The 24,365-nt window shown below is 36.1% G+C and overlaps 1 protein-coding gene across 3 annotated transcripts in view; it reads left to right on the forward strand.

The window, feature by feature from the left end:
• The window catches only part of ADAMTS20 (ADAM metallopeptidase with thrombospondin type 1 motif 20), a 180,211-nt gene that overhangs the window by 85,948 nt on the left and 69,898 nt on the right, over positions 1 to 24,365 (forward strand). For 2 of the 3 annotated variants that reach the window (XM_058743069.1, XM_058743070.1), the window contains exons 15-28: positions 1,055 to 1,172; positions 3,187 to 3,282; positions 6,442 to 6,608; positions 6,757 to 6,886; positions 12,678 to 12,804; positions 14,529 to 14,739; positions 14,889 to 15,053; positions 15,516 to 15,680; positions 16,835 to 16,954; positions 17,526 to 17,633; positions 18,544 to 18,708; positions 18,796 to 19,086; positions 19,801 to 19,962; positions 21,132 to 21,308. In XM_058743069.1, the coding sequence (XP_058599052.1) occupies positions 1,055 to 1,172; positions 3,187 to 3,282; positions 6,442 to 6,608; positions 6,757 to 6,886; positions 12,678 to 12,804; positions 14,529 to 14,739; positions 14,889 to 15,053; positions 15,516 to 15,680; positions 16,835 to 16,954; positions 17,526 to 17,633; positions 18,544 to 18,708; positions 18,796 to 19,086; positions 19,801 to 19,962; positions 21,132 to 21,308 (2,202 nt within the window). The remainder of the gene's footprint in view (positions 1 to 1,054; positions 1,173 to 3,186; positions 3,283 to 6,441; positions 6,609 to 6,756; positions 6,887 to 12,677; positions 12,805 to 14,528; positions 14,740 to 14,888; positions 15,054 to 15,515; positions 15,681 to 16,834; positions 16,955 to 17,525; positions 17,634 to 18,543; positions 18,709 to 18,795; positions 19,087 to 19,800; positions 19,963 to 21,131; positions 21,309 to 24,365) is intronic. The other variant, XM_058743071.1, reaches the window with a different exon arrangement.

Raw genomic sequence — 24,365 nt, forward strand, 5'->3', positions numbered from 1 at the left:
TGGTCTAAAGACTACAAATGTAATATGACCTCATTCTTTGGGTTAAGGCAGAACTTGAGAGGACCAATTTTCTGTTAGCCAAACATCTATTACCTACCAGTTACCTGGATGATAAAATGCTTTGCACTCAAAGGTCTGATGAGATGTTCAAAGAAAAGGAAAAAATAACCTGGAGGCTAGAAAAGGGGTACTCTGTGGCCTGAGAAATTGGTTTTATCTAAATTAGCAGGAAGTCCTATACAATGGAAAAACAATGATTATCTGAACTTATAGATGCAGATTACTTTCAGAAAATATCTGGTCAAAATTTGGGAAATACTCTGTGTATAAATTTGAGTAACCTCATGAAATTTTTTTTGATCATTAAATTTTAGGAGTATTCTAAAGAACAAAGAGTTGTTGCAGTGTCTGCAGAAGACAGTATCTGCATAGAGAACTGTGCTTGTTCTTAACCCCTGGATCAAACCATTCACTCTCACCTTTATCAAATCACTCATTCTTTACATAAACACATTCTTTACATAAACTTATTTTGCTGGTTATTAATTTTGGAGAAGTAAATTTTCAAATGTACTCTATTCCCAGAGTTCTAAGATTTTGAGTTAAAAAAAAATCACAAAAAACATCCTGTTAGTTATTTTAAATGTGTTCCTTAAATCAGATTTTTTTTGTTGTTTCTTTGAATTAATTTCTTTAAAAAGTGGCTTAAATGGATGGTGGACATAAGAATTATTGTCCATGTTTGTTACAACACAGATTCCTAGTTTTTACCTCCAAGGATTTTTAATTCAGAAAATCTGGGATCTGCCTTTTTAAATGCCATCCCGTGTGATTTTGATGCAGGAGGTATGTGGATGACCCTTTGAACCTTTTTTTTCAACCATGTGAAAAGGTGTGTGAAAATATTGATGTATAACAAAATCAATAGATCCTCTGAAAAATCCTATTGTATAGAATCACCTATTAATTGAAAGAGTACTTGTGAAAAGTTTTTAAGGCATCATGCTTATAATGAGTCATTTTTATAATCTTGGTTGTAATGGTTATTTTGAAGCAAGCTGGCTGTGATCATGTGTTAAACTCCAAGGCCAGGAGAGACAAATGTGGAGTGTGTGGTGGGGATAATTCTTCATGCCGGACAATGGCAGGTGTCTTCAACAGTGCTCATTATGGTAAGCTATGTATTTTTCTAATTTTCCCTCATATGTGATGTAAAAATGGAATATAATCAATTTCACTTCTCTTTAAAATTAGTAGGAGAATATATCATATTTTCTATTCTGAGACTTTGCTAGGACAATCTTTTCCTTTTTATGGTAGCAAATGTAGTTCTGTAGAATTTTCTTTGCAAAATGAAAAATGTATTTTTTACAGTTTATCAGCCTTAAATTGTGTTCAAACAGTTAAGTATGAATTGCTTCAATTAAAGCAGTATAATTTAAAACCAACACTTTGTTTTTATCCGTATGAAAAGTATAGTACATTTTACACTCGGGTGGTGCTTATGAATCTCAATCACTAGATTTGACGTTATTTTTGTGGTTAAGATCCATTATTTTATAGGAGCCACACACATTTGATCCAGTTAAAAATGGCACATTTATCAGTTTGGTCTGTATCCACTGAAAAACAGTTTTTTTTTTTTTTGTAGAAAACCACATGTACCACATTAGTATCAAATATATAGCCTTGCCAAAATTGTATTATGAATTAATCAGTTTGCAAATGGAAAAAGATGTTAAATTCATTTGTACAGTTGTAGCCTTTGTCACATTTCTGCCCCCTGGTGGTAGCCTTTGCCTTTCACATTTGCAATACCTAGAAATTGCTTTGTTGAAAAGCGATAACTGCAAAGACCTGAGTGTAGTGGTGGTAGTAGGAATATTTAATAGTGAAAAAATTAATTAAAAATGTTTCTGGTAGGCTGTTGACATAAAACCAATATGCATGTAGTGTGTGTAGTTTTAGACCGTTTATCACTTTATTTTTAAAATCTGATCCCCTAAAGGGAAATAGATAAAGGTGCTCTAAAAACATGCAAGGTAATCTATCAGGGCTACAAACTTAATCTTTGATTTTTATCTTCTTTTCATTTTGAGAGAGAGCATGTGCAAGCACATGTGGGGCAGGGGCAGAGAGAGGGGAGAGAGAATCCCATGCAGGCTTTGCACTGCCAGTGGGAGCCTGATGCTGGGCTCGAACTCCTGAACTGTGAAATCATGACCTGAGCCAAAACCAAGAGTCAAACACTAAACGAACTGAGCCACTCAGATAGATGCCCCAAATTTAATCTCTTAAGACTTCCTAATTTTGTTCCATATTTAACAAAGTTAGTATATGAGAAAAATCACAAGTTTTAATCCATGTATTAAATAGAAAGAAAAACTAATAAGGAAAAGGAACCACTTATAATAATCACTAGAGCAAAATTAATGGCTCACTTTAAACCCGAGAGTATTTGGAAAACTATGTAGTAGCAATGTTTATGGTGTAGGGAAAACACTTCTTAATATACACTATTTCCTCATCTTTTGAGCAGTGCCAGTATTGTTAAATTTGATCTCATAAAGTAGAAATATTTTAATTTCCTTAAAATAAACGTTTTACTTCTGCCATGATAACGTATTAGTAGACTTTTAAGAATAATGTAACATTTTGGAGGTAGCTACAGAAATTCCTGCTTACAGTAGAAACTAAATGCTTAAAAAATGTTATTAACTTTATTTTGCTGTTCACTGAATCTCTGTGTAAACATAGAGCAATGAGCAACTATTTTCATCTCTTCCAGATTTTTGAATAGCATTTGAAACCCCGATTTTTTTTCCCATTAGAAAATAGAAAATCCACAAGTATTCGTCAAATTTAAAAATGAATGTGTTCTAAATATCTCAGGAACTAGAATCCTAATTTCCATTCTCATTCTACATTCAGAATTTTAGAAGAAAAATTAGGAAGTGTACTTTAAGATTCCAAATTCAGGATATTTCTACACAACAGTGTTTTCTCAATCCTTAGTAATTTGTGGTTTTCTACAAAAAAAAAAAAAGATTCAAAAAGAATAAACACTGTATCATTTTTTGAAGATGAAATTAAGTCTGACTATACTATTCAGATTTTTCAGTCATTCAGTAATAGCCTCTGGGCCATCAGCTTGTGAAAATTAACACGCATAAAATTATATTGCAGGTTATAATGTTGTTGTCAAGATTCCCGCAGGAGCAACAAACATTGATATTCTTCAGCACAGCTATTCTGGAAAACCAGAAGATGACAATTACCTTGGTAAACATTTCTAGTAAACAGCAGCCAATATGTGATTTGTGTGCAATTTCATGGAGGTCTGCGGTTGATGGGAATTCTTGGAAGGCAAGAAGAGCCCCTTGAGCAAACAGGCATTTCAGTTCATACTCAGCTCAAGTCATCTGACTCCCTGAATGTTTTCCTCTTGAGTTATATGCTAGATCTTCTTTTTTAGAGTGCACACACAAATGGGGGAGAGAGGCAAAGGGAAAGAGACCATCATAAGCAGGTGCCATGCTCAGCACAAAACCCAAAGTGGCGCTCCATCCTACAACATGAGGATCGTGACCTGCGCTGAAATCAAGAGTCAAACACTAACTTGACTGAGCCACCATAAGGCTCCTTAGATCTTACTGTTACAGACACTGAACAAAATTCTGAAAAATTTGCTTTATCCCCGTAAGAGTGTTTTATATAACCAAAGGTTATATTCAGTTAAAGTTGCATGTATATTTAGAATATAAAGATTCCAAATTCAGGATATTTCTACACAACAGTGTTTTCTGTTAGATTTAGAATATAAAATCTTTTTATCTAAAATTATAGACTTCTTTGGGGTTAAATGTTCTTTAAAGAGTTTCATTGAATGTTTTAACCACGTATCAAAAGTACTTAGAGACTTGAAAAAAAAAAAACTTCTGTTAAAGCAAGACTGAGAATTGATTTCAGACTTTTAAATGTTAATAAATATAGTCACAGTATGTTGTCCTTCAACTACTTCCAGGGTATAAACTTTGTTGTTTATTTTTGGAAATTAGCTTTTGGCTTTAAAGAATTTCGCTTAGGCCCAAAGAAAAGAATGCTTTACAAATCCTTTACCTTCTGTCGGGGAGATACCTTAATATTGACTTACCCCAATTCACCACGCTGGAATTAAGGGATGGTATAGAGCTGATAACGAAAGTATCTGTTTCACAATAATGTGAAATACTGACCCAAGTTATCACTGCTTAGAAGTAGGAATCTGAATCTATAATGAAGAGCTTACCTCAGGACTTAAACTGACATTATAAAGTAAATGCAAAGGGAACAAGTGCTTCATGGATGCAGATTTTCCTTTTGAGTTAATGAAAAAATTTTACAATTAGAGGTGGTAGTTGTATAACATTTTGAATATAATGCCATTGAATTGCTCAATTTAAAATGGTTAATTTTAGAGACGCTTGGGTGGCTCAGTTGGTTAAGTGTCCGACTTTGGCTCGGGTCATGATCTCACGGTTCATGGGTTCAAGCCCCGCATCGGGCTCTGTGCTGAGCTCTTGCTCAGAGCCTGGAGCCTGCTTCAGATTCTGTGTCTCCTTCTCTCTCTGCCCCTCCTCCACTTGCACTCTGTCTCACTCTGTTTTTGAAAAAAAATAAATGTAAAAAATATATAAAATGGTTAATTTTATGTTCAATTGATTTCCCCTTTGTAAAAAATGCAAACAAAATTTTTCAAAGAAAATCAAACCTAAATATTTTGATATTTTCCTTTTTCATTTTGTTGCATTTCTTTTCCTTTGCCAAAAATAGTACCTAGGTGCATGTACATAGATATATATGCAACCATATTGTAGATATTTAATATGCTGCTCTTAGGTTCCAAATGTAGATATTTGTATCTTCCTAGGAATGGACAACAGGTTCTGCCCAAGTTTAAAAACTAGAAATGTTTACCAATAAGGTATCGATATACTTTATAAGAGAGGTACTAATGGGACTGTCAAAGTCTAACTTGAGCAAATAGGTGAAATTATTAGAAGGGATTTGGAAGCATATTTATAAAATCAGCTTTGATAACCAAAAGTAGTAAAATGTATGTTTTTTTTCTCAGTAAATTTTATTTCCCTTAATTATAATATGACTGAAAGTTCTGTAAATAGGCCTATGCACTTTGGATAAAGTACAAACTCATTAGAGGAATTTTCATTATAGAGGATATGTCTAGAGCTTTACTGGTTTTTCATTGGACTCAGGAAAATATGAAGACAGTCATTGTAGTCCATACTATGGACTATAGTCCAAATTTATTTGGCAATAATCCCTTCAAGATTGCTTTGTCCAGGAGTGTTGTATTCATTAAGAAGTCTAGCCCTCGGTAACTTGTGTGCTTTGGGTGAGGTTCTCTGGAGGGCCACACAGATGTTTTCTGGAAAGCTTATTGTTCTACTGAAAAGTATATAAGTAAAGGAAGCAAAATAGTGCTTGATTAGTACGGAGTTTTTATTAGCATAACACTTGAAATATTAGACATCCTCTTGAAAATTAAAAAAACACAGTGCTTTACAACTTACACGTTTCTACAAACATTTTCTATATTTGATCCTGATTCAAAAGACTGTGAAGTAGGAATTAATATTCCTGGTGCAGTTAGGAAACTAAGCAACTGGTTTGTCCAAGATCACATAGAACCATATGAATATAAACCCATTGTTCTCAGGCCAAATTTGGTTCATCTTACTACCCTACTACTGTGGACACCAGGCCAGTTTAGATTTTAAAAGTAACTAATTGTGAGTATATACTATACTACTTTATGTATATACAAATATATAGTGGATAAATATACACATACACATATTTGATATGCTTATATTAACACCTCAATGGGAATGAGAACACAGGGCATGAACAGAAGGGGAGATAGGAGTATTCTGGAAAGCAGTCATGTACGTGTGTCAGTAGCCATAGTGCCTCTCCATGTAAAAGATCCAGACATTTATACAGAGAATAGCATGGCCATTGGATGGCCTTTTAGAATATAGACCCCTAGAATTTTATAGCTTTGTACATTTTTCCCAAGACAAGTATAAATGGAACACTGCAGCAGTCTAGATGTTCTTTCTTGCCTCACCATCCATGACCAAAACTGATTGAGCTGATGTGTCTTCTGGGTCTATGATTTCTGTTTTCCCTCTTCCTCTATGTCCCCTCTAAAACTGCAGGCCTCATGAAAGATCTTCTCAGGGTGAATTTAATATCCTAAATTGATAGGCTATAGTTTTTCCCTAAGTATGGATTAGATAACATATTACAGTAAAATAAAATTTGTTTTACAAATTAATTTACATTAATTTCAGAAAAGGACTTGAATTTTAAAGTTTAAATACTGTGCTGTTGACTGTACTGTTTTTCTATTTCATGGGTGCTATTCTTTTACAGCATTATCTGACACTCAGGGGAATTTTCTTTTAAACGGGAATTTTGTTGTAAGTATGTCAAAAAAAGAAATCAACATACAAGGAGCTATTTTTGAATACAGTGGTTCAAACAGCTCAATTGAAAGAATTAATAGTACTGATCGGCTGGAGGAAGAAATTGTTCTGCAGGTAAATTCTCAGGGGTCCTTAATAAGACTTAGTTTTAATCCCGTTAGTAAGTTGATGGTTAAGGGCTTTGCGTTTATAAAATATAATAATGATGTCTTTCAAGAATATATTTTTATGAGTTAATTATATGCTCCTGTGTATTTTTGAGGTTTTGTGTGTGGGTAATTTATACAACCCTGATGTACGATATTCCTTCAATATCCCTGTGGAAGAGAAGAGCGACCTATTCACTTGGGATCCTCATGGACCATGGCAAGACTGTACCAAGATGTGTCAAGGTACCCTGGAATTAAGTAAAGGAGGCAGAAGTGTGTGTATGCTCATATAACTTGGGATACTTTGGGGGCTTTCTGCCTCTGGAATTCCCCAACTGTCTACACACACACACACACACACACACACACACACACACCATCATAAAGACACACAAAGGTTTCTTTTATCTCTGACTTTTCTCCCCACTCATTCTTATACTTAACAGCCTTTTCTGTCTCTACCTTTTCAGTCATTTTCTCTTACTGCATTTTTTCATTCTTCCTCTGTCACAAGAAATTTCTCTAACTTGTACATTCATCCTCCCCTTATTGATGGAGGATACATTCCAAAAGACCTCCACTAGATGCTTGAAACTGAGGATGGTATCTAACCTCTTAGGTGCTGTTTTTTTTCCTATACATACGTACCTATGATAAAGGTTAATCTATAAATTAGGCACAGTAAGAGATTAACACTAACTGGTGATTGAACAATTACAACAATATACATTTGACCCTTGAACAACACACAAATTAGGAGTACCAACACCCATGCGGTTAAAAATTGATATATAACTCTTGACTACTAATTTTAACTAATAGGTTACTCTTCACTGGAAGCTTTACTGATAACAAGCAGTTGATTAACATGTATTTTGTATGTTGCATGTATTATATGCTGTAGTTTCACAGTAAAGTAAACTGAAGGAAAGAATGTTAAAATCATAAGAGAAAATACATTTATGGTACGGTAATGTATTTATCAAAAAAAAAAAATATGTGAACGGAGCCATGCAGTTCAAGCCTATATTGATCAAGGGTTACCTGTACTTATAAGTTCTGTGAATGTTGTTGCAAACTTTATTGTACTGTACTCCCCCTCCTTGTGGTGATGTAAGGTGATAAAATGCTTTTGTGATGGGATGGAAGTGAGGTGAATGCTGTAGGCTTTGTGACAGCATTAGGCTATACTGACCCTTGCCAAGGTACATTAGAAGGTGGATCATCTTCTGGACCACAGTTGACTGCAGGTGACTCAAAGTACAGAGAGCAAAACCACAGATGAGGGGTAGTATTGTATATGGTTTCCCTCTCCTCCACTCCCCTCCATAGACTCTCCTAATAACCTGTCTCCTTCCAGTGTTAGGGGTCTGATATTCTTCCGTTCCTCTGTCTTCCTTCCATGAACACAGGGAAATATGTTTTGTACTGATGGCATGAATCCCTGAAAGAGGAATAGTTTGAAATGGAAAAGCCAGGGGCATTTACGGTAGGGAAAGAAAATGAAGAGTGGGGTCTTTGGGAAATCTGTAATCGTGTATACTTAATGGTGTAATACTTTAAAAATCAGTTAAATTTGAGGGACTACTTTGTTTCAAAGTAAGACCCCAGTCCTGCATTCAAGTTTTACCTTCTGGTGGATGAAACCAGCACGAGTAGATTTTCTTGGCTTACAGTAGTGAATGTAATGTGACAGGTATGCACAGAGAGCCACAGGAAAGGTGGAGCAGGCTGTGAGGAGATTCAGCCTGAAGGTGCAGGGAAATTTGATGCACTGGAAAGTAGTTCTCACGGGGCCTAGAGAAGAGGTTTGAGAATTTAGGGGAGCAGTGATTCAGAGGAGGGGGGTTCTTAGAACCATATGGAAATGAGCCGAAATAAGGTGGGTTGCCAGAGGCAGTAGCCATAGAGGTGATGGGAATGTGAGGGACACACTAACAAACTGACCTCAAGGTACCGAGGAAATGGTGGTGTCCTCTTCAGAAAAAAATCACAGACATGGTCCTGTGATGCTAGGATAGTGGTACTCAGAATGCTTGCATGGGAACAGATGTTTTTGTCAGGACAGCGTCTCCGGAGGGAGGCTGCTGTAGATGGTGCAAGACTGACTAGGATAAACACTGGAAGGAGGAAAAATAGTAACACAGGAGGAGACGTTGATTTTGACAGAGGGACGCTAGGTTTCCTTACAGAAGGGAATGGAGATTTGGGAAGCGGCGAACGGCATTGCAGCACCCACTAGGCATGCTGGGCTGTGGCAGTAGATATGGGGAGCTAGGAACAAGCACAAACATCAGGTGAGTGAAGGAACCTTCTAAAGTGGCGGCGGGAGGGACATACCAAGTAAAGAACAGCAAGCTCCAAATGGAAGGTTCGACAAGACCTGATGAAATGGTTTGGGACTCTGAACTGCACAGCGGTCTCTTAAATAATTTTGTGCTAGAGGGGAAAAGCTATTAGTTGATTTGCCACATAGTGTACTATGATGATATTCCCTCTTTATGTGTAACTTTTTAGTTTGTCTAAAATGAAATTCCTTCAGTCTTTTCTGTGTATGGAATGTCCTCCGTTCCCAGACTTTGTGAGAGCTATAAATTTCATTTTCATATTTTCAAGTACATAACTTAATCTGTCAGTTTCAATTATCCTGTACTTTTTCATCTGTTATTGTGGCCCTCTTTTCTCTTGCTCTAATTTGGTTGTGTTGCTTTTAGTCCTGATACATGGCTACCCTCTTGAACTTCTGTTTCATTATTTTTCTGGGATTCTCTTTTACTTTGTGTTGGATTCCTGGTTTTCTAAATCCCATGCATTTTTTTACTTCCCCACTGGTGGAACATATTCCTCAGGATATTCTTGAGAAACGGAGGTAGTTGTTTTTTGTTGTGGTGGTGGTGTGGTGTTATGGTGTTTTTTTGTTTTTGTTTTGTTTTTGTTTTGAGACCTTTCTTATCTGAAAGTACCATTATTCTCCTTTCACATTTGATCAGTAGTTTGGGATAAATTGTAAGTTAGATGATTGTCCTTTAGAATTTTGACAGTCATCTTTTCTGATGGCCTGTGTTTCTATGTGACACTTTCCACTGTGGTAGTTTTGTGGCTCCTCTCTAATTCTAGTGGTATGAAGTTTCGGGACAATTGGCCTTGATGTTGGTGTTTTTTTTCATCTATTTTCCTAGGTCATTAGGATGGCATTCACATTTGGAAATGGATTCTTTGACTTGAGAAATTTTACTGCATAATTTCTTTGATAATTTCCTCACATTCAATTTTCTCCTCCACTTTTCTGAAATGTGTATATTTTGGACATTCAACCTCCTCGACTGATCTGAATTTACGTGGTTAATGTTTTTGCTCATAACCTCTTGATTTTGTTTCATAAATGTGTCATATCTGTGTCTCTGACCATATTAATCACAGTCTTTAAATTTTCTCTCTGACCTGTTTCATTTTAGCCTTTGTTTTTATTTTGGTCTCTTTTGTGTTAGTGGATTTCCTGAAATGTCTGCTGATACTTTGCTGTTGATATTTAAGGCTAAAATGCTACAAGTTCTGTGTTGGTCAGACAAGTCAAGTAAGACCTCATTATAGAGTAATGGATCACAAAATGACCCTTTCATGTGTCATTGGGGGCGAAGCCCCACATGTCATTGTCAGTTGATTTTGGGGGGGCTAAAGAGCCTCTCGAGAGGAATCTTTTCATCTTCAAATGGTCAGCAGGGAGTCTGTGGAACCATAAATTTGGCTCGATGCTGGAGGGAAATGTAGAGAAAGATTCCAGTAGGCCTGGTTCTCCTCATTCACTATGGAGACTTTTACTTAATTCCCCCTTTGTGGGCACAGTGCTTCACCAACTTCCCTAAGCTATGTCTGTGTCCTTAGGTTCACCTCTCTAGAGTTTTGCTACCCAATAGGGTAGCCACCAGCCAAATGTAGCTCACCCATTGAAATGTGGTATAAGTGTGAAATGCCAATGGATTTTGAGAACTCAGTATGAAAAAGCTGTAAAATATATTGTAGTTTTCATATTCATAAAATGATATTTTAGATACTTGAGGCTAAACATAAATTTTCATTTCGCCTATGTCTTTTTACTTTATTTAACGTGACTACTAGAAAATGTGAAATCACACACATGGCTCACATTCTGTTTTTATTGGACAGTGCCACTCTTAACTAGAAGGGTAGGGGGTCTAACTGTTCTTTGTAAATACTTTTCAATCAGTTCTCCAATTTTTTCAGGCCTACCCCTCACACATTCACCTCATCAGAGGAACTTAGTGTTTTCAATTCCTGGGATTTTCTTTTATTCTTTGGCATGAATGGTTAGTTTCTTTATTCATTTGTCCCCTCCATAGGCTTAAGTTTCAGCTTTCTTGGCTCTGTTAGTTGTATCCATCTACTTTTCATATTTAAAATTTGCTTTTCTTGCCTACTGTTTCTTTTTTTAATCTTTTTGTTCTTTTAGGTTAGAGCCTTTTCAAAATTCCTTAAGGTTATTTCAGATGGTATTTAGGAAGGAATAAAGATAAACATGCGTGGGGCGCCTGGGTGGCGCAGTCGGTTAAGCGTCCGACTTCAGCCAGGTCACGATCTCACGATCCGTGAGTTCGAGCCCCGCGTCAGGCTCTGGGCTGATGGCTCGGAGCCTGGAGCCTGCTTCCGGTTCTGTGTCTCCCTCTCTCTCTGCCCCTCCCCCGTTCATGCTCTGTCTCTCTCTGTCCCAAAAATAAATAAAAAACGTTGAAAAAAAAAAATTTAAAAAAAAAAAAAAAAAAAAAAAAAAAAAGATAAACATGCGTGTTCATGTTTAGCTAACGGGAAGCATACAGTTGAACTTTGATGAAACAGAAACTTGATCGTGTCACTGACTGCTGAAAGTCTTCCTGTCTCCGCATTGCAGAAAGTGTAAAGTTCTGTCTACTCGGACCCATTATATCTCTTCTTAGTTTGCTTTTTCTCTGGTTATACTGCATACAACGAACCAGCAAATCCAATGGCTCTGAAAACCAAAAGTTTATTTCTTGCTCATGCTGTGTTTTAGCTGCTAATTGGCTATGACTCTTCTTAGCTTGGTATCTACATCCATGTCATTTTTAACTTAAGACCACCTTTTTAGGGCAGTTTTGGGTTTATAGAAAAATTGAGCAGAAAGTATAGAAAATTCACAAATTTTCACCTCCTCCCTCCCTGCAGTTCATCTATAAACATCTTGAATTAATGTGGCACATTTGTTACAATTGATGCATACTTAAAGTTCCATAGTTTACGTTAGGGTTCACTCTGTGTTGTGCATATTATGGGTTCTGACAAATTTTTAATGGTGTGTAGCCACTATTACAGTATCATGAAGAATACTTTAAGTGCCCTAAAAATCCCTCCATGCCCCCTCAAACTTGGCAACCAGTGGTTTTTTTTATTGTCCGTGTCTTTTCATTCATGATTCCGGGCTGAAAGATCACCCCACCTGGGGGAGGCTGTTTTAGAGACAGAAAAGGGAAAGTGAGCTGGGCAGAAACATATTATGGCTTTTAGCGCTTCTGCTTACAGGTGGAAAGGTCACAGACTTTTGCAGCTGGTTGGCATAAGCCAGTGTCCATGAACAAGGAAGTATATTCCTCCCAAAGGCAGTTATAACATTGTAGCAAGTGGAGATGTACAATTTTCTTCTAGGAAAAGGAAAGCAAATAATGGGGGACAGCAATGTACTACGTAGCATCATTGCCAACCCTGACCACTCATTTCTCCACTAACAACCACTCCAGACATCTCTAATGCATTTCTTTCTCCTCCACACGTGGCCTGCCCTCCTTAAGTTTCTTTACTAAGCAAACTTTCAGTCTTCAGGAATGACTCTAGAAAGTCATTCCTGACTAAAATGCTAGTCTATCCTGTTGGAATTTTTTTTTTTTTTTTTTTTTTTTTGCTTTCTTAGCTAAATCCTTCAGGCTATTAGCAGAATTAAATAATCCTACAACATCTGCTTAAGAGAATTTTTCCTTTGATTTCTAATTTTCCTTTGACAATGGCCAAGGTCTTCATAGAAGAAAAATTGCCTGCGTTCGGAAGAGTGATCATGTGGTGGTTTCTGATCAGAGATGTGACCACTTACCACTTCCATTGTTTGTGACTGAAAGGTGCAATACAGACTGTGAACTAAGGTAAAAAAAAAAATGTGTAATATAATCGGTGTATGTGTAAAGTAACCAAGTTAAAATCCATAAGTGAACTAAGATGTAAAGCATCTAAAGCATCTAGTGCAGTGCCTGCTTGAATGGCCACGTATGTTAATGTCTATCCTTTGTCCCAGCTAATACAAAATTACAGGCTCGATAACTTACTGTGAAACTTGGCAAGTGAAACTTGGCAGTTTATTCATAGTATTTGATGAATACCTCAAACTTCTATCTAGGAAATGGAAACAAATTTATAAAATAAATATATAAGTAAACTCTAATCTTAAAATCTGTGGTTTGAAGATCTGAAACAATAAGTTTTGTAGAATGATGGTGAACTCATGAGCCAATAAACTTTTAAAGTTTGAGGATTAAAGAATTAGTAGATTGGTTCCTCAATCTTCCCAATATTTTGTCCACTAAACATTAACAAATGTGATCCTACATTATGGGGCAGGGGAGTTTCCACTTCTAAATTTCCTGTCTTTTGCGGGAGAGGGGCATATTGGTCTTCCGTAAAGCTAAGAACAAACCCCGTTTAGCGAGTGACCATTAAGATTCAGGGGTGGCCAAAACCTCTTGTTCAGCAAGAATGGTAATTTTTGTATATGTTGTTTAAAGACATAGTGGAAAGAACTGCTTGAAGAAATCTCATCCACTCGTGGAGTGAAGCACCAGGTAATCCTTGAGGTGCTACTGGGAATTGAACTCCGTGAACTCCATGCTTCATTATACTGGTGCACCCATATTGCTGGATAGATTGCTAGACTATATATAATTGGGATAGTTTGGCTAAAACTAGCAGATTCTTACTTGCAGAAAAAAAGTTTTCTCTGCAGACCTGTCTAAAAACAGAGTACAAGAATGAGAAATGCGATATGCTTTACAAAAACCTAGTTTTCCAACTTCTAAAGGCTTTGTCTTACTGATAGAGTCAGATTCCCAGATATTCCCTGATCATTTTGAGTGATTGCATAGTGAGATTCTACCTGATGAGTTAAATATATTCAGTCTTAAACCTGCCACTAAGTAATTGGGTAATCTTGATCTAGACCAGTTGTTGGCAAAGGTTTTTTGGGAAAGCTTGGGGTTTCTTGGACCTACCTCCCAAACCACCACCAAAAGTCAGAATGAAGTCACCAGCTATAGTGCTGGCTCCCTATCTCCAGCTTTAACCAGACAACCTCCATTTTTATATATTTAGAGAGTTAGATTTTATTCGTGGGGAAAATGATTTTTATCAAAAGTTCAGCATTTCTACCATGTGAACACATATCCCTAAGCCTCATTTTCTCATCTATAAAAATGGAAGTTTGGGTTTATGTTAGAATTTTTCATCTAAATTAATGATATATCAAGTATCTTCAGGTGGCTTGTTCATCAATTCTAACCATTTTAAAAAATGTATGCAAGAGTTTCTCTGAATCCATTTTTTAAAAAATTTTTTTCTAACGTTTATTTTTGAGACAGAGACAGAGCATGAACGGGGGAGGGTCAGAGAGAGAGGGAGACATGGAATCCAAAACAGGCTCCAGTCTCTGAGCTGTCAGCACAGAGCCCGATGCGGGGCTCAAACTCACAGACTGTGAGATCATGACCTGAGCTGAAATCAGACACCTAACCGACTGAGCCACCCAGGCACCCCTGAATCCATTTTTTTAAACTGCATTAATTAGCATCCCTGAGTAAAATAACCTCCTTTTTTCTAGGTGGCACATCATTGGCAAAAGTGAATGCTCATCCCATTGTGGTCAAGGATATAGGTCCTTAGATGTTCACTGCATGAAGTATTCCATTCATAAAGGACAGACTGTTCCAGTAGATGACCACTACTGTGGTGACCAACTTAAACCTCCCACACGAGAACCCTGCCATGGTGACTGTGTCTTAACAAGATGGCATTATTCAGAATGGTCCCAGGTACAAATAACCAGTATTACTTAAGAAAAGTTGCCTCTCTTTTCTTATTAAAAATTTGTTATTTAATTATTTAGTTATTATTAAAATATATTTTTGTTAAAATCTTCATTCTTCCCATAGGTCACACTGTTTTCGTTTTGTTTTGTCAGTGTTCTAGGAGTTGTGGAGGAGGGGAAAGGTCTCGAGAATCTTACTGTATAAATAACTTTGGCCACCGTCTTGCTAACAGAGAATGCCAAGAGCTTCCTCGCGTGACGACAGAGAATTGCAATGAATTTTCCTGCCCCAGTTGGGCTACTAGTGAGTGGAGTGAGGTAACATTAAAAAGATGAGGCTAAGAACTGTTAAAATTTTCTACAGGAAAGCTTTGTGCTCGAAGGCTTTAAAGAACTCAAAAGTAATTTGTTCTTGCTCTATAAATGTATTATCAAGGCAATCACAAATTAATGGTTCTTAAATTATTTAAATCATATACTATCTGGCAACGGTAACATTAGTGTTGAATGTCTAACCATTTTCATAAGAAAGTCCCAGTGTTGACAGTACCCTGAGATATTTACATAACCTAAGGTTTAGTACCTTTTTTCTAGAACAAATGGACAGCTGCAGTGGGATTGAGGTGGCTGATGTTACTTGCTGAATATCTCTGGAGCAGTGAAGGGAAACTGTCCTTAGAATGGTCTTTCAAGTACATATCAATGTGTGAATTGATCTTTTTTTTTTTTTTTTTAGGTATTTGTGTTAACTAATATTGAAAATAATCACCTGTATTTCAGTGTCATGTTACATGTGGAAAAGGAACAAAACAGCGGCAGGTGTGGTGTCAGCTGAATGAAGACCACTTGAGTGATGGTCTCTGCAATCCAAGCACCAAACCTGAGTCTCTAAGGCCGTGTGAGCTTCATGCGTGTGCTTCCTGGCAAGTCGGACCGTGGGGTTCTGTGAGTATATGAGAAGGATTTTCCTGGTTGAATTCATCTTTATAGAATAGCACAAAAATTATGGTGTCTTTACTCTTTCAATGGATGCAGCTAAATTTGGGTTGGCTTCTTGGAAAAATACCCTTAAAATGTGAACTGTTATCTACACAATTTTTTTAGTGCCAATTTCGCTGTGATAAATAGTTCAGCTTTGCTTTTGATTTCACTTGTTCACTAAAATGCTGCAAATTTATTCTTCAGCTTTGTTTAAATTCTAAATATTTTCATTGTGTCTTAAATTATCTTTACTGCATTTAGATAGAGTTAAGTTTTGTTGTTCAGAAGTTTTGCCAAACAGACAGCTAGGAATTTGCAGGATGAGCAGTGGTCAGGCTGGATGAAGATGGGCAGCCCATTAACCCATGCAGGTTGTCACCGTGGATGGGAAACCTTGTCTCCTCTTCCATTCAACTTGATGATCATCTTTCATTATCTCTTTGAAGATAATTTAGTGTGTTAAAAGCCATACATACATACACCAGGTAGATTTTGAAAAATATTTAGTTCTCCTAAATTGTATGAACTCTGCCTCCAACATATCAAGACTCTATTGAAATTTTTACAAAGCTTTTATTTATTTATTTATTTTTTGGTTTATTTTGAGAGAGAACATCCCACCTCACGAGCACAAGATTATGATCTGAGCCCAAATCAGGAGTTGGATGCTTAACCAACTAAGCCACCCAGGCACTACTTTACATAACTTAAGAATTTTTTTTCTAAGTTTATTTTGAGAGAGAGCACAAGTCAGGGAGGAAGAGGGAGAGAAGGAGGGAGAGAGAATCCCAAGCAGGCTCTGCACTGTCAGCTCAGAGTCTGATGCAGGGCTCGAAGTCATTAACCAGGAGGTTATGACCTGAGCCGAAATCAGGAGTCATACGTTTAACCAACTAAGCCCTCCCTACATAACTTTTTAAAGATAGAACAGTTGTCCATTTTAACTTCAAAATTTTATTATCTATATTAAATGGAATGATATATATGGATTACATTGGCTGATTTTGTGTGGAATCTGATGTAAATCACTAATAAGATCTGGAAGTATATTAACCATATTAAGAAAACGTATACAACTTTTGAACAATGGCGTTTGATAAGTGCTTCTGTCCTTTCAGTGCACAGCCACATGTGGACGAGGGTATCAGATGCGTGCTGTTAAATGTGTCAATGAGCTACTCAGTGCAGTCTTAGATGACAGAGCGTGCCACGGAGCTAGTCGCCCAAGTGATAGGCAGGTAAAGGATACCTCTTCGCGGATAGTAAACAAAAAGACTTGTTACAGGAGGATTCATGTATTAAACTTATTTCATACGTATTTTTTTTCCTACTTCTATCCCTTGAAAACATGTTTGTGTACCTGTGTGTTGGAGAATTTATCTTTTTTGGTGTTGCCAGTTTTGTAGCTTTTTTTACACTTGATCTGCCACTGAATCACTCATTTGTTAGGTATTTTCCTTTGAAATGCACACGGATAGTGTCTATTGTGCATATGAAGTTCTAAAGTGTTTTGTACTACTTGAAAATAGTGTTCTATGTTCATTCAGGATATTTCAGCTTAGTGCTAGTTTTGCTTCTTTCCTTTCAACCATCAGACAGGATAATCCAAACTTTATAATCCAGATTTATACTACCCACTGGGAGCCCTTGACAGTACTTGGTACTTCTGAAAAATAAAAACTTTTGCATCACTAACTTGTAATTCAGCTCTTTTTAAATTAGACGTGCAGAAGAAGAAATGAAGTATAGAATTTAACATAAATTAGAGTGATGAACTTATATTTTGAGATGCATTTTTCTTTTGAACAGGACTGTTCGGTTATGCCTTGCCCAGTTATTCCTAAAATTGGGGCCACTTCATTGCCAGCTATTCCTACAGGAAAGATAGCTCAGTGGCGACATGGTTCTTGGACCCCAGTAAGTGAAATCCTTTAAGAAGTACAGTGTTTGTCTAAAAGCCTCCATAGAACATCAAAATGGTTCCTTTAGGTTAGCCAAATGAATGTTATGTGTTCATTCTCAGGTAGTTTGATGAGTGGCGTGGGGTTCTGAAATGATGTAATGGCTAAATCCTGCTGTACCTTTTGGGAGTGCTGTGTCTCTGGGCAAGAAATGGAAGTTTTCTGGGTCTGTTTTCTAATCCACAAAAGGGGAATGATAATATTTATATGAAGCAGATGTGAAATTAGGCTTTTTATCAGCCTTCATTTAAGCTATCCACATTTTCATGTTTTTCTAGACTGAAAACGTTAATGTCTTTGGAGTATATGGTTTGCTTTAATCTTACTTAGAAGCTATATTTGTAAGCTTCACGTATTCTCTGAATAATTTATGGGATCATTTAGACTCTGTTAGGTGTTTAAAGTTACTTAAAGTAAGCTGACTTTTAAATTTTTGTTTATTTTTGAGAGAGAGACAGAATGTGAGTGGGGGAGGGGCAGAGAGAGAGGACAACACAGAATCTGAGTCTGGCTCCAGGCTCTGAGCTGTCAGCAAGAGCCCCATGTGGGGCTCGAACTCACAGACTGAGATCATGACCTGAGCCAAAGTTGGATGCTTGACTGACAGAGCCACCCAGGCACCCCTAAAATAAGCTGTCTTGTGAAATGTTTTCTGTATCTTTTTTAGCTAATAATAATCAGTATCCCAAGAAGTAGTGTTTGTGAAATTTATGATCTGAACTGATAAGGGGGATTCATTGCTCTGACTCTATTTGACTCGGTTTACAATTTTTTTCCAAGAAACATCATGTTTTAGACATTGGAACAAAAGCTACTTGGGAGGGCTACTATGTAACCTGTTGGTATAATCCTTTTATTTTTTTAAGTGCTCTGTGTCTTGTGGACGAGGTAATCAAGCCCGCTATGTAAGCTGTCGTGATGCTTATGATGGAATAGCAGATGAATCCTATTGTGCCCATTTACCCCGACCTGCTGAGATATCTGTCTGTTTTAACCCTTGTGGAGAGTGGCAAACTGGGAATTGGTCACCTGTAAGTATTTTTAGGAGGAAAAAAATTAATATTTAGTATAATAACATAATTTACTACATTATAAATGTTGGCTAAATTTGTGATCAGTGTTCAGCTTCCTGTGGCCATGGAAAAACAACTCGACAAGTTTTATGCATCAACTACCATCAGCCAATTAATGAGAATTACTGTGACCCTGCAATTCGCCCTTTGATCGAACAAGAATGTAACCTGGCAGCCTGCCCACCCATGTACAGTCACTTTCCAAGTTCCTCTGAGCAGCCAAGCCATTTTCCAGGCAGGAATTTTCCATTAACTCACAAACCAGAAGATAATCAAAATCAGAGGGTCCATCTGTCAATCAGCGGAAATCAATGGAGAACAGGACCGTGGGGATCAGTAAGCCGTCTCTATTGAGTTATATTAATTCTGTAATTTTGTTATAGCCTTTTAACAGATAGGTATGTAATGACATCAAATACTTTTAATGCGAAATTTATCTGAAGATCAATAGTTTAAATCGTAAAAGGATTAAGCGATTTTTGATGCAAATTACAAATCCCCAGAGTTCTTACTGAATTATACACTAATGTGATATTATGATTACAGAAGAATGCACTTAAAAACAATCTGGTTGGAGTGCATTATAGTAAAAAGAAGCTTCTAATAGGTAAGACTGCAAATGTCTGTGAAGAAAAATCAAACCTAGAAATTACGTGAAGAGTGCAGTAAGCTGGTAGAAAATCATGAAACTACAAAAGGCAATTGTAGCTCCTAGTTTACATAGGAGTTAGGAGACAAAAAAAATAGCAATATCAAAGCTGAGAGACTTAATCTTTTTCTTTTTTTTTTTTAATTCCTTCCTAGCGAGATCTTAAAACTTTAATTCCTTTTTACTTCACACCCAGGAACGGGGTAAATTTGCTCTTGCCAGCTTTACTGTTGCACCTTTTCATCGACAAATTCAAGTACGCCCATGTTTCTGGCAGAGTTTCTCGATTGAGATTGTCCCAGTGATGGGGATTTTAGAATGGAGAGTCAGAATGCCCATGCCTTTTCACCGTGTAATTTGACGCTGCGGTGTCTCCGGTGTGTGTGTGTCCTCCTTGTCAGTGCTCCAGTAGCTGTGCGGGAGGCGTGCAGCACAGAGTCGTGGTCTGCCAGGATGAAAACGGACGGAGTGCCAGTTATTGCGATGCGGCCGCGAGGCCCCCAGAGTCCAAGCGCTGTGATTCAGGACCTTGTCCGCGGTGGAACTTTGGAAGCTGGGGAGAAGTAAGTCCCATTTTCTAAACTTGCAGAGATGATAACACCTCTGAAGACTGAAAGTTGAGTACTTCACCCTGTTCCTGTTGGATGATATAACTTCACTATACTATACAGAAAGATTTATTTTTAGTAAAATCAAGTTCTTCTAATAGACTAAATCACTCATTTGCAATAGGAAACTAGTCCAGATTTTTTAACAGAATCTCCTATGCATGCCAATATGTCTGAAACTAATAGCTTTCTAAAACTAGTATATTATTGTTTTCTTAGAAAATATGGTTGATCTAAAGATACAAAATTAGATTGCCATATTGGCCATGCTTGTGTCTTATTACTGAGCCATTCATTTAGTGAATTTTCTGAGCAGAAGGTGGTCAATTATCAAGCACTTCATACGCTGGCATTCTTGTAGACACTGGAGATAGGAAGAATAATTTTTAAAGCCATTGTAATGAATACTAACTCCACCTATATTATGCATGAAAAAGAATAAGACTTATATTGGCTTTAGATGAACAAAATAAACCACCTAGCAAATATTTTTAATGGGTTTTAGTATATATTTTCCCAGAGTACTTGGAAATCATTGATTAAAGATACATTTCTGAACAGGTGCCAATATCAAGTACATTTTAAAAAGTTCTTTTACCATTTCCAACATGAAAATGATATTTTTACTCCTGACTTTAGGCATGCTCGTTGTAAAAACTCAAACGATATGAGAAATTACGAAGAGATGAGAACTTTTAACTTTTGATACATTTCCTTCCAGACTTTTCTTCTTGCGTGGGTTCCACAAAGACAATCATATTACATGGGCTTCTTTGCCCCCTGCTGTTGTCATGTAACACATACTGAACATCTTTCCCTGTTTACAAATTTTGATCTTATTAGCTTTCATGGCTAGCCAGGTATCTATTGATAGGCTATCATAAATTATGTAGTTAGTTATTAAATCAGTTTTATTTGACTTGTCTACCTTATAGACCCTTGATATCTTAATGCAACATCTTATGGTGTAATTCTCAAAATTTTGTCTAGTTTTTTAATTATAGAACTAACACTTTTTTACTCAGGAAGAAAACTCTAGCATTACGACTTAGGTATGAAACATTGAATTAAGCAGTATAATACTGTCTTTCAAACCACATAGTTTTGAATTTTCTTATTTTTAGTGTACACAAACATGTGGAGGAGGAATAAAATCAAGAGTCGTAACATGTCAATTTCCCAATGGCCAAATGTCACAAGAGCAAAACTGTGAGATGTTAAGCAAGCCACCTAGTGTGGTGCAGTGTCATGTGCATGCTTGCCCTGGGGACGTATCATGGCATCGGGGACCATGGAAGTCGGTACGATAGTGTTCTTATTTTTGTCCATTTTGTTGTGTTTTACTGTGACCCCTTTACCTTAATTTCTTTATACATTGTGGTGCACACTCTATCTTATTTTTTAAGCAGATCACTGGCCATCTTGGCTTATGTTACTAAATTTGATAGTTTGGAAGAAGAATCCATTCAATTTCAAGTAATGTAATACATATAATCTTCGATGTATTTATTTTTTTACAAGTGAATTTTGAACCATAGCACTATTCTAATGGACATATTTTCCTCCAGTACATCTTTGGCTTGTCCTCTAATTATAATTGTTTCACTGTATACATTTGTAAATAATGTTAACATTGTGCTTGTTACAATGGCAAATTAAGGCTGTGTCTTGTTTAAGTGTATAACTGTACCTGGCTTTTGTCTGTCAATGTCTAGTAACTGATCCAAAAGCAAATAACATGCTTTAAAACTGTCTTTTTTTTTTTTTTATCATTGTTAAACTTAGTATTTTGTTTGGAAATGTGAAAATATTAAAAGACAGAGAAATTTAAAGTGAATTGTTAAAGTCTGTTACATACATCACAGAAAAATATTTATATAGTAATTTATGTGAATCTTCCACTGTGTGGAGTTACGTTTTGGGGATGTTTTAATTTATTATTATTTTTTTTTTGGAGCCATAGACAAAATCCATAAGTATTGTTCATGACTGGTTTATTTAAGTATATTTCAAATATCCAGGCTTTGAAGAATAATTAATATATAAATATGTTGAAATGAACATTTTGGTCACCTTTCATATTTTAAATCATGAACAATCAAGTATACTTTTTCCAACTGAAGAACTGTTGTGAGTCTGTCTCTATAAAGCTCTACAGTTCTTTACTTGGAAAATAATTATAACTCTGGCTTTATGATCCAACCCTGATGTCTGCACTTGGTTTGCTTTCCCCAAGTCAAAGCTTTACAATGTGATATGAACAGAAGTTCCAATTCCTATTAGAAGAGTAAGTCAAGTTCTAGTTCAGGCTGAAATGCCTCTCTGTAGTCAGTGTGACTGATGGAAAACGACAGGAAAGTTTAACATTATAGGAGGAGCTTAAACTGCTGCATCACTTTGTTGGAACTAACGTAAACCTATTTTGCCATAGAAGGCATTCACATATTTACTTAGTAAAATATTGACCATCTATATCCAGGTAGTGTAACAGAAATCAAGACCGATTTCTTACTCCTATGGAGTTTTATAGTCTAGTTGGAGAGATTTGAAATAATATAGGAACTCACTATAAAAAGATACCTTTTTAGGTCAACTATCTTAGTGGAAATTCACCTTCTCTTTACTAGATCTGTTACGGTGTCCTTCATTTTTTTGACATTACAAGCCTAGTTCTTAATAAGGCTATGGATTGTTTCTTGGAGTTTTGTCCCAATTCGGAAAGCAGACTCCTAACCACTTAGAGGGTTAAATTGTAATGGCATTTATTTCTGAAGTACCTAAAATTGTTTCAGTGATATTTTTTGTTTGAGGGGTCAGCAGACTATGGCCCATAGATCAAATCTGGCCTATTGCCTATTTTTGTAAATGAGTTTTATAGGAACAGTCATCCACACTTTTTTGTTTTCAAAGTATTACCCATGGCTGCTTTTGGTACTATAGTTATTGTAATAGAAACTGGCTCTTAAAGCCTGAAATATTTACTGTTTGGCCCCTTTTGGGAAAAGTTTGCTGATGCCTGCTCTATGTAATAAACATAATGCTTTTCAAATTTGGCATAAAATACTGAAAGTTATAGACTATTAGAATTATAAATATTCATTTGGGGTCAGTTTTTAGTGTTTTTTATTCTTCAGTATTTTAAAACCTCCTACGAGGTTTGTCAGCCTTCTCTACATACTCGGTATCGTATTTACACAATTTCTTTCCAGCTTTGAGATACAATTGGCATAGAACGTTGTGTAAGTCTAAGGTATACAGTATCACACAATGTTTATATATTGTGTTGGAAGTCATCTAATACTGTATTCCGATATATTTGTGTCATGCTCTTTTTGTATGTAAATTGTAAGCGAGAAACCTGAATGTTCAGTAAGGTTGTGTGCATGGATAACTTTTTCAGCCTCACAAAAACCAATAACCAAGAAAATACCCAGTTACAAAAAAGTAACACAGAAGTACACAGTTCTTCATTACTGCGTGTCTATTCCAAAAGGATCTCACTGAATAATTCAGACTCTGCACTAGTGAGGAATCGTAGTGTCTTTTTCTCAGAAATTGAAGATGAAAATTTTAAAATCACAATGTTTATATCAGAGTTTTTACAAACTTATTTATTCACTTTTTATAGGTATAAAGTACACACATATTAAAGTGCCTGGATTTCTTTTGTTATATGAAGAATTTTATTCCTTAAATTAGCCTTTTATATTAAAAGAGTTTAAGGGATCTGAAATGGTTTTTGTTGTTGTTGTTAGAACTAGATATAACCTTTTACCTCTTTGTGTTGCTACATATTAGCCAAACTTCAGAATACCTCTTATTAACATATCAGGTTAATGTTCTTTCAAGGGTAACTTTAATTTCAGCAGATCATATACACTAGGTTAGAAAATTACAAATGTGTGTGTATATGTATACATATACATACAGGAATGACATGAAATCTCAAACGTTTCTTTTTAAAGTAAAATTGTAAAGTGTTAAATCATTTAAATGTGACTAGGAAGAAAGTTGTAAATACACATTTAGATTTGCTCCATCTTGTGGAAAATCTTGTAATTTATGAGCATGATTAAAGAAATCTTAACATATGTCTGTTAATTTAATGACTATTTTTGTGATTAGTCCATGTGAAATGATTCTATTTTAACCCTGCTTATTAATGACTTGTGTTGTGGCTTTGTGCTTTGCATAATTCGTATGTATGTTGTATTTTTACTACTTGGATCAATACCTGAAATGTTTTAAGTCTCTGAATAGATCCTGTATTGTAATGAAAGCCTCTTTTCTCTTGGTGCTGTTTTTCTTAAATTAACAAGTCATTAATTTCTTATTAAACATTTAATTGTTGAATAGTA

The sequence above is a fragment of the Neofelis nebulosa genome, chromosome 8 (assembly GCF_028018385.1).
Source record: "Neofelis nebulosa isolate mNeoNeb1 chromosome 8, mNeoNeb1.pri, whole genome shotgun sequence".
NCBI classification, from domain to species: Eukaryota; Metazoa; Chordata; class Mammalia; order Carnivora; family Felidae; genus Neofelis; species Neofelis nebulosa.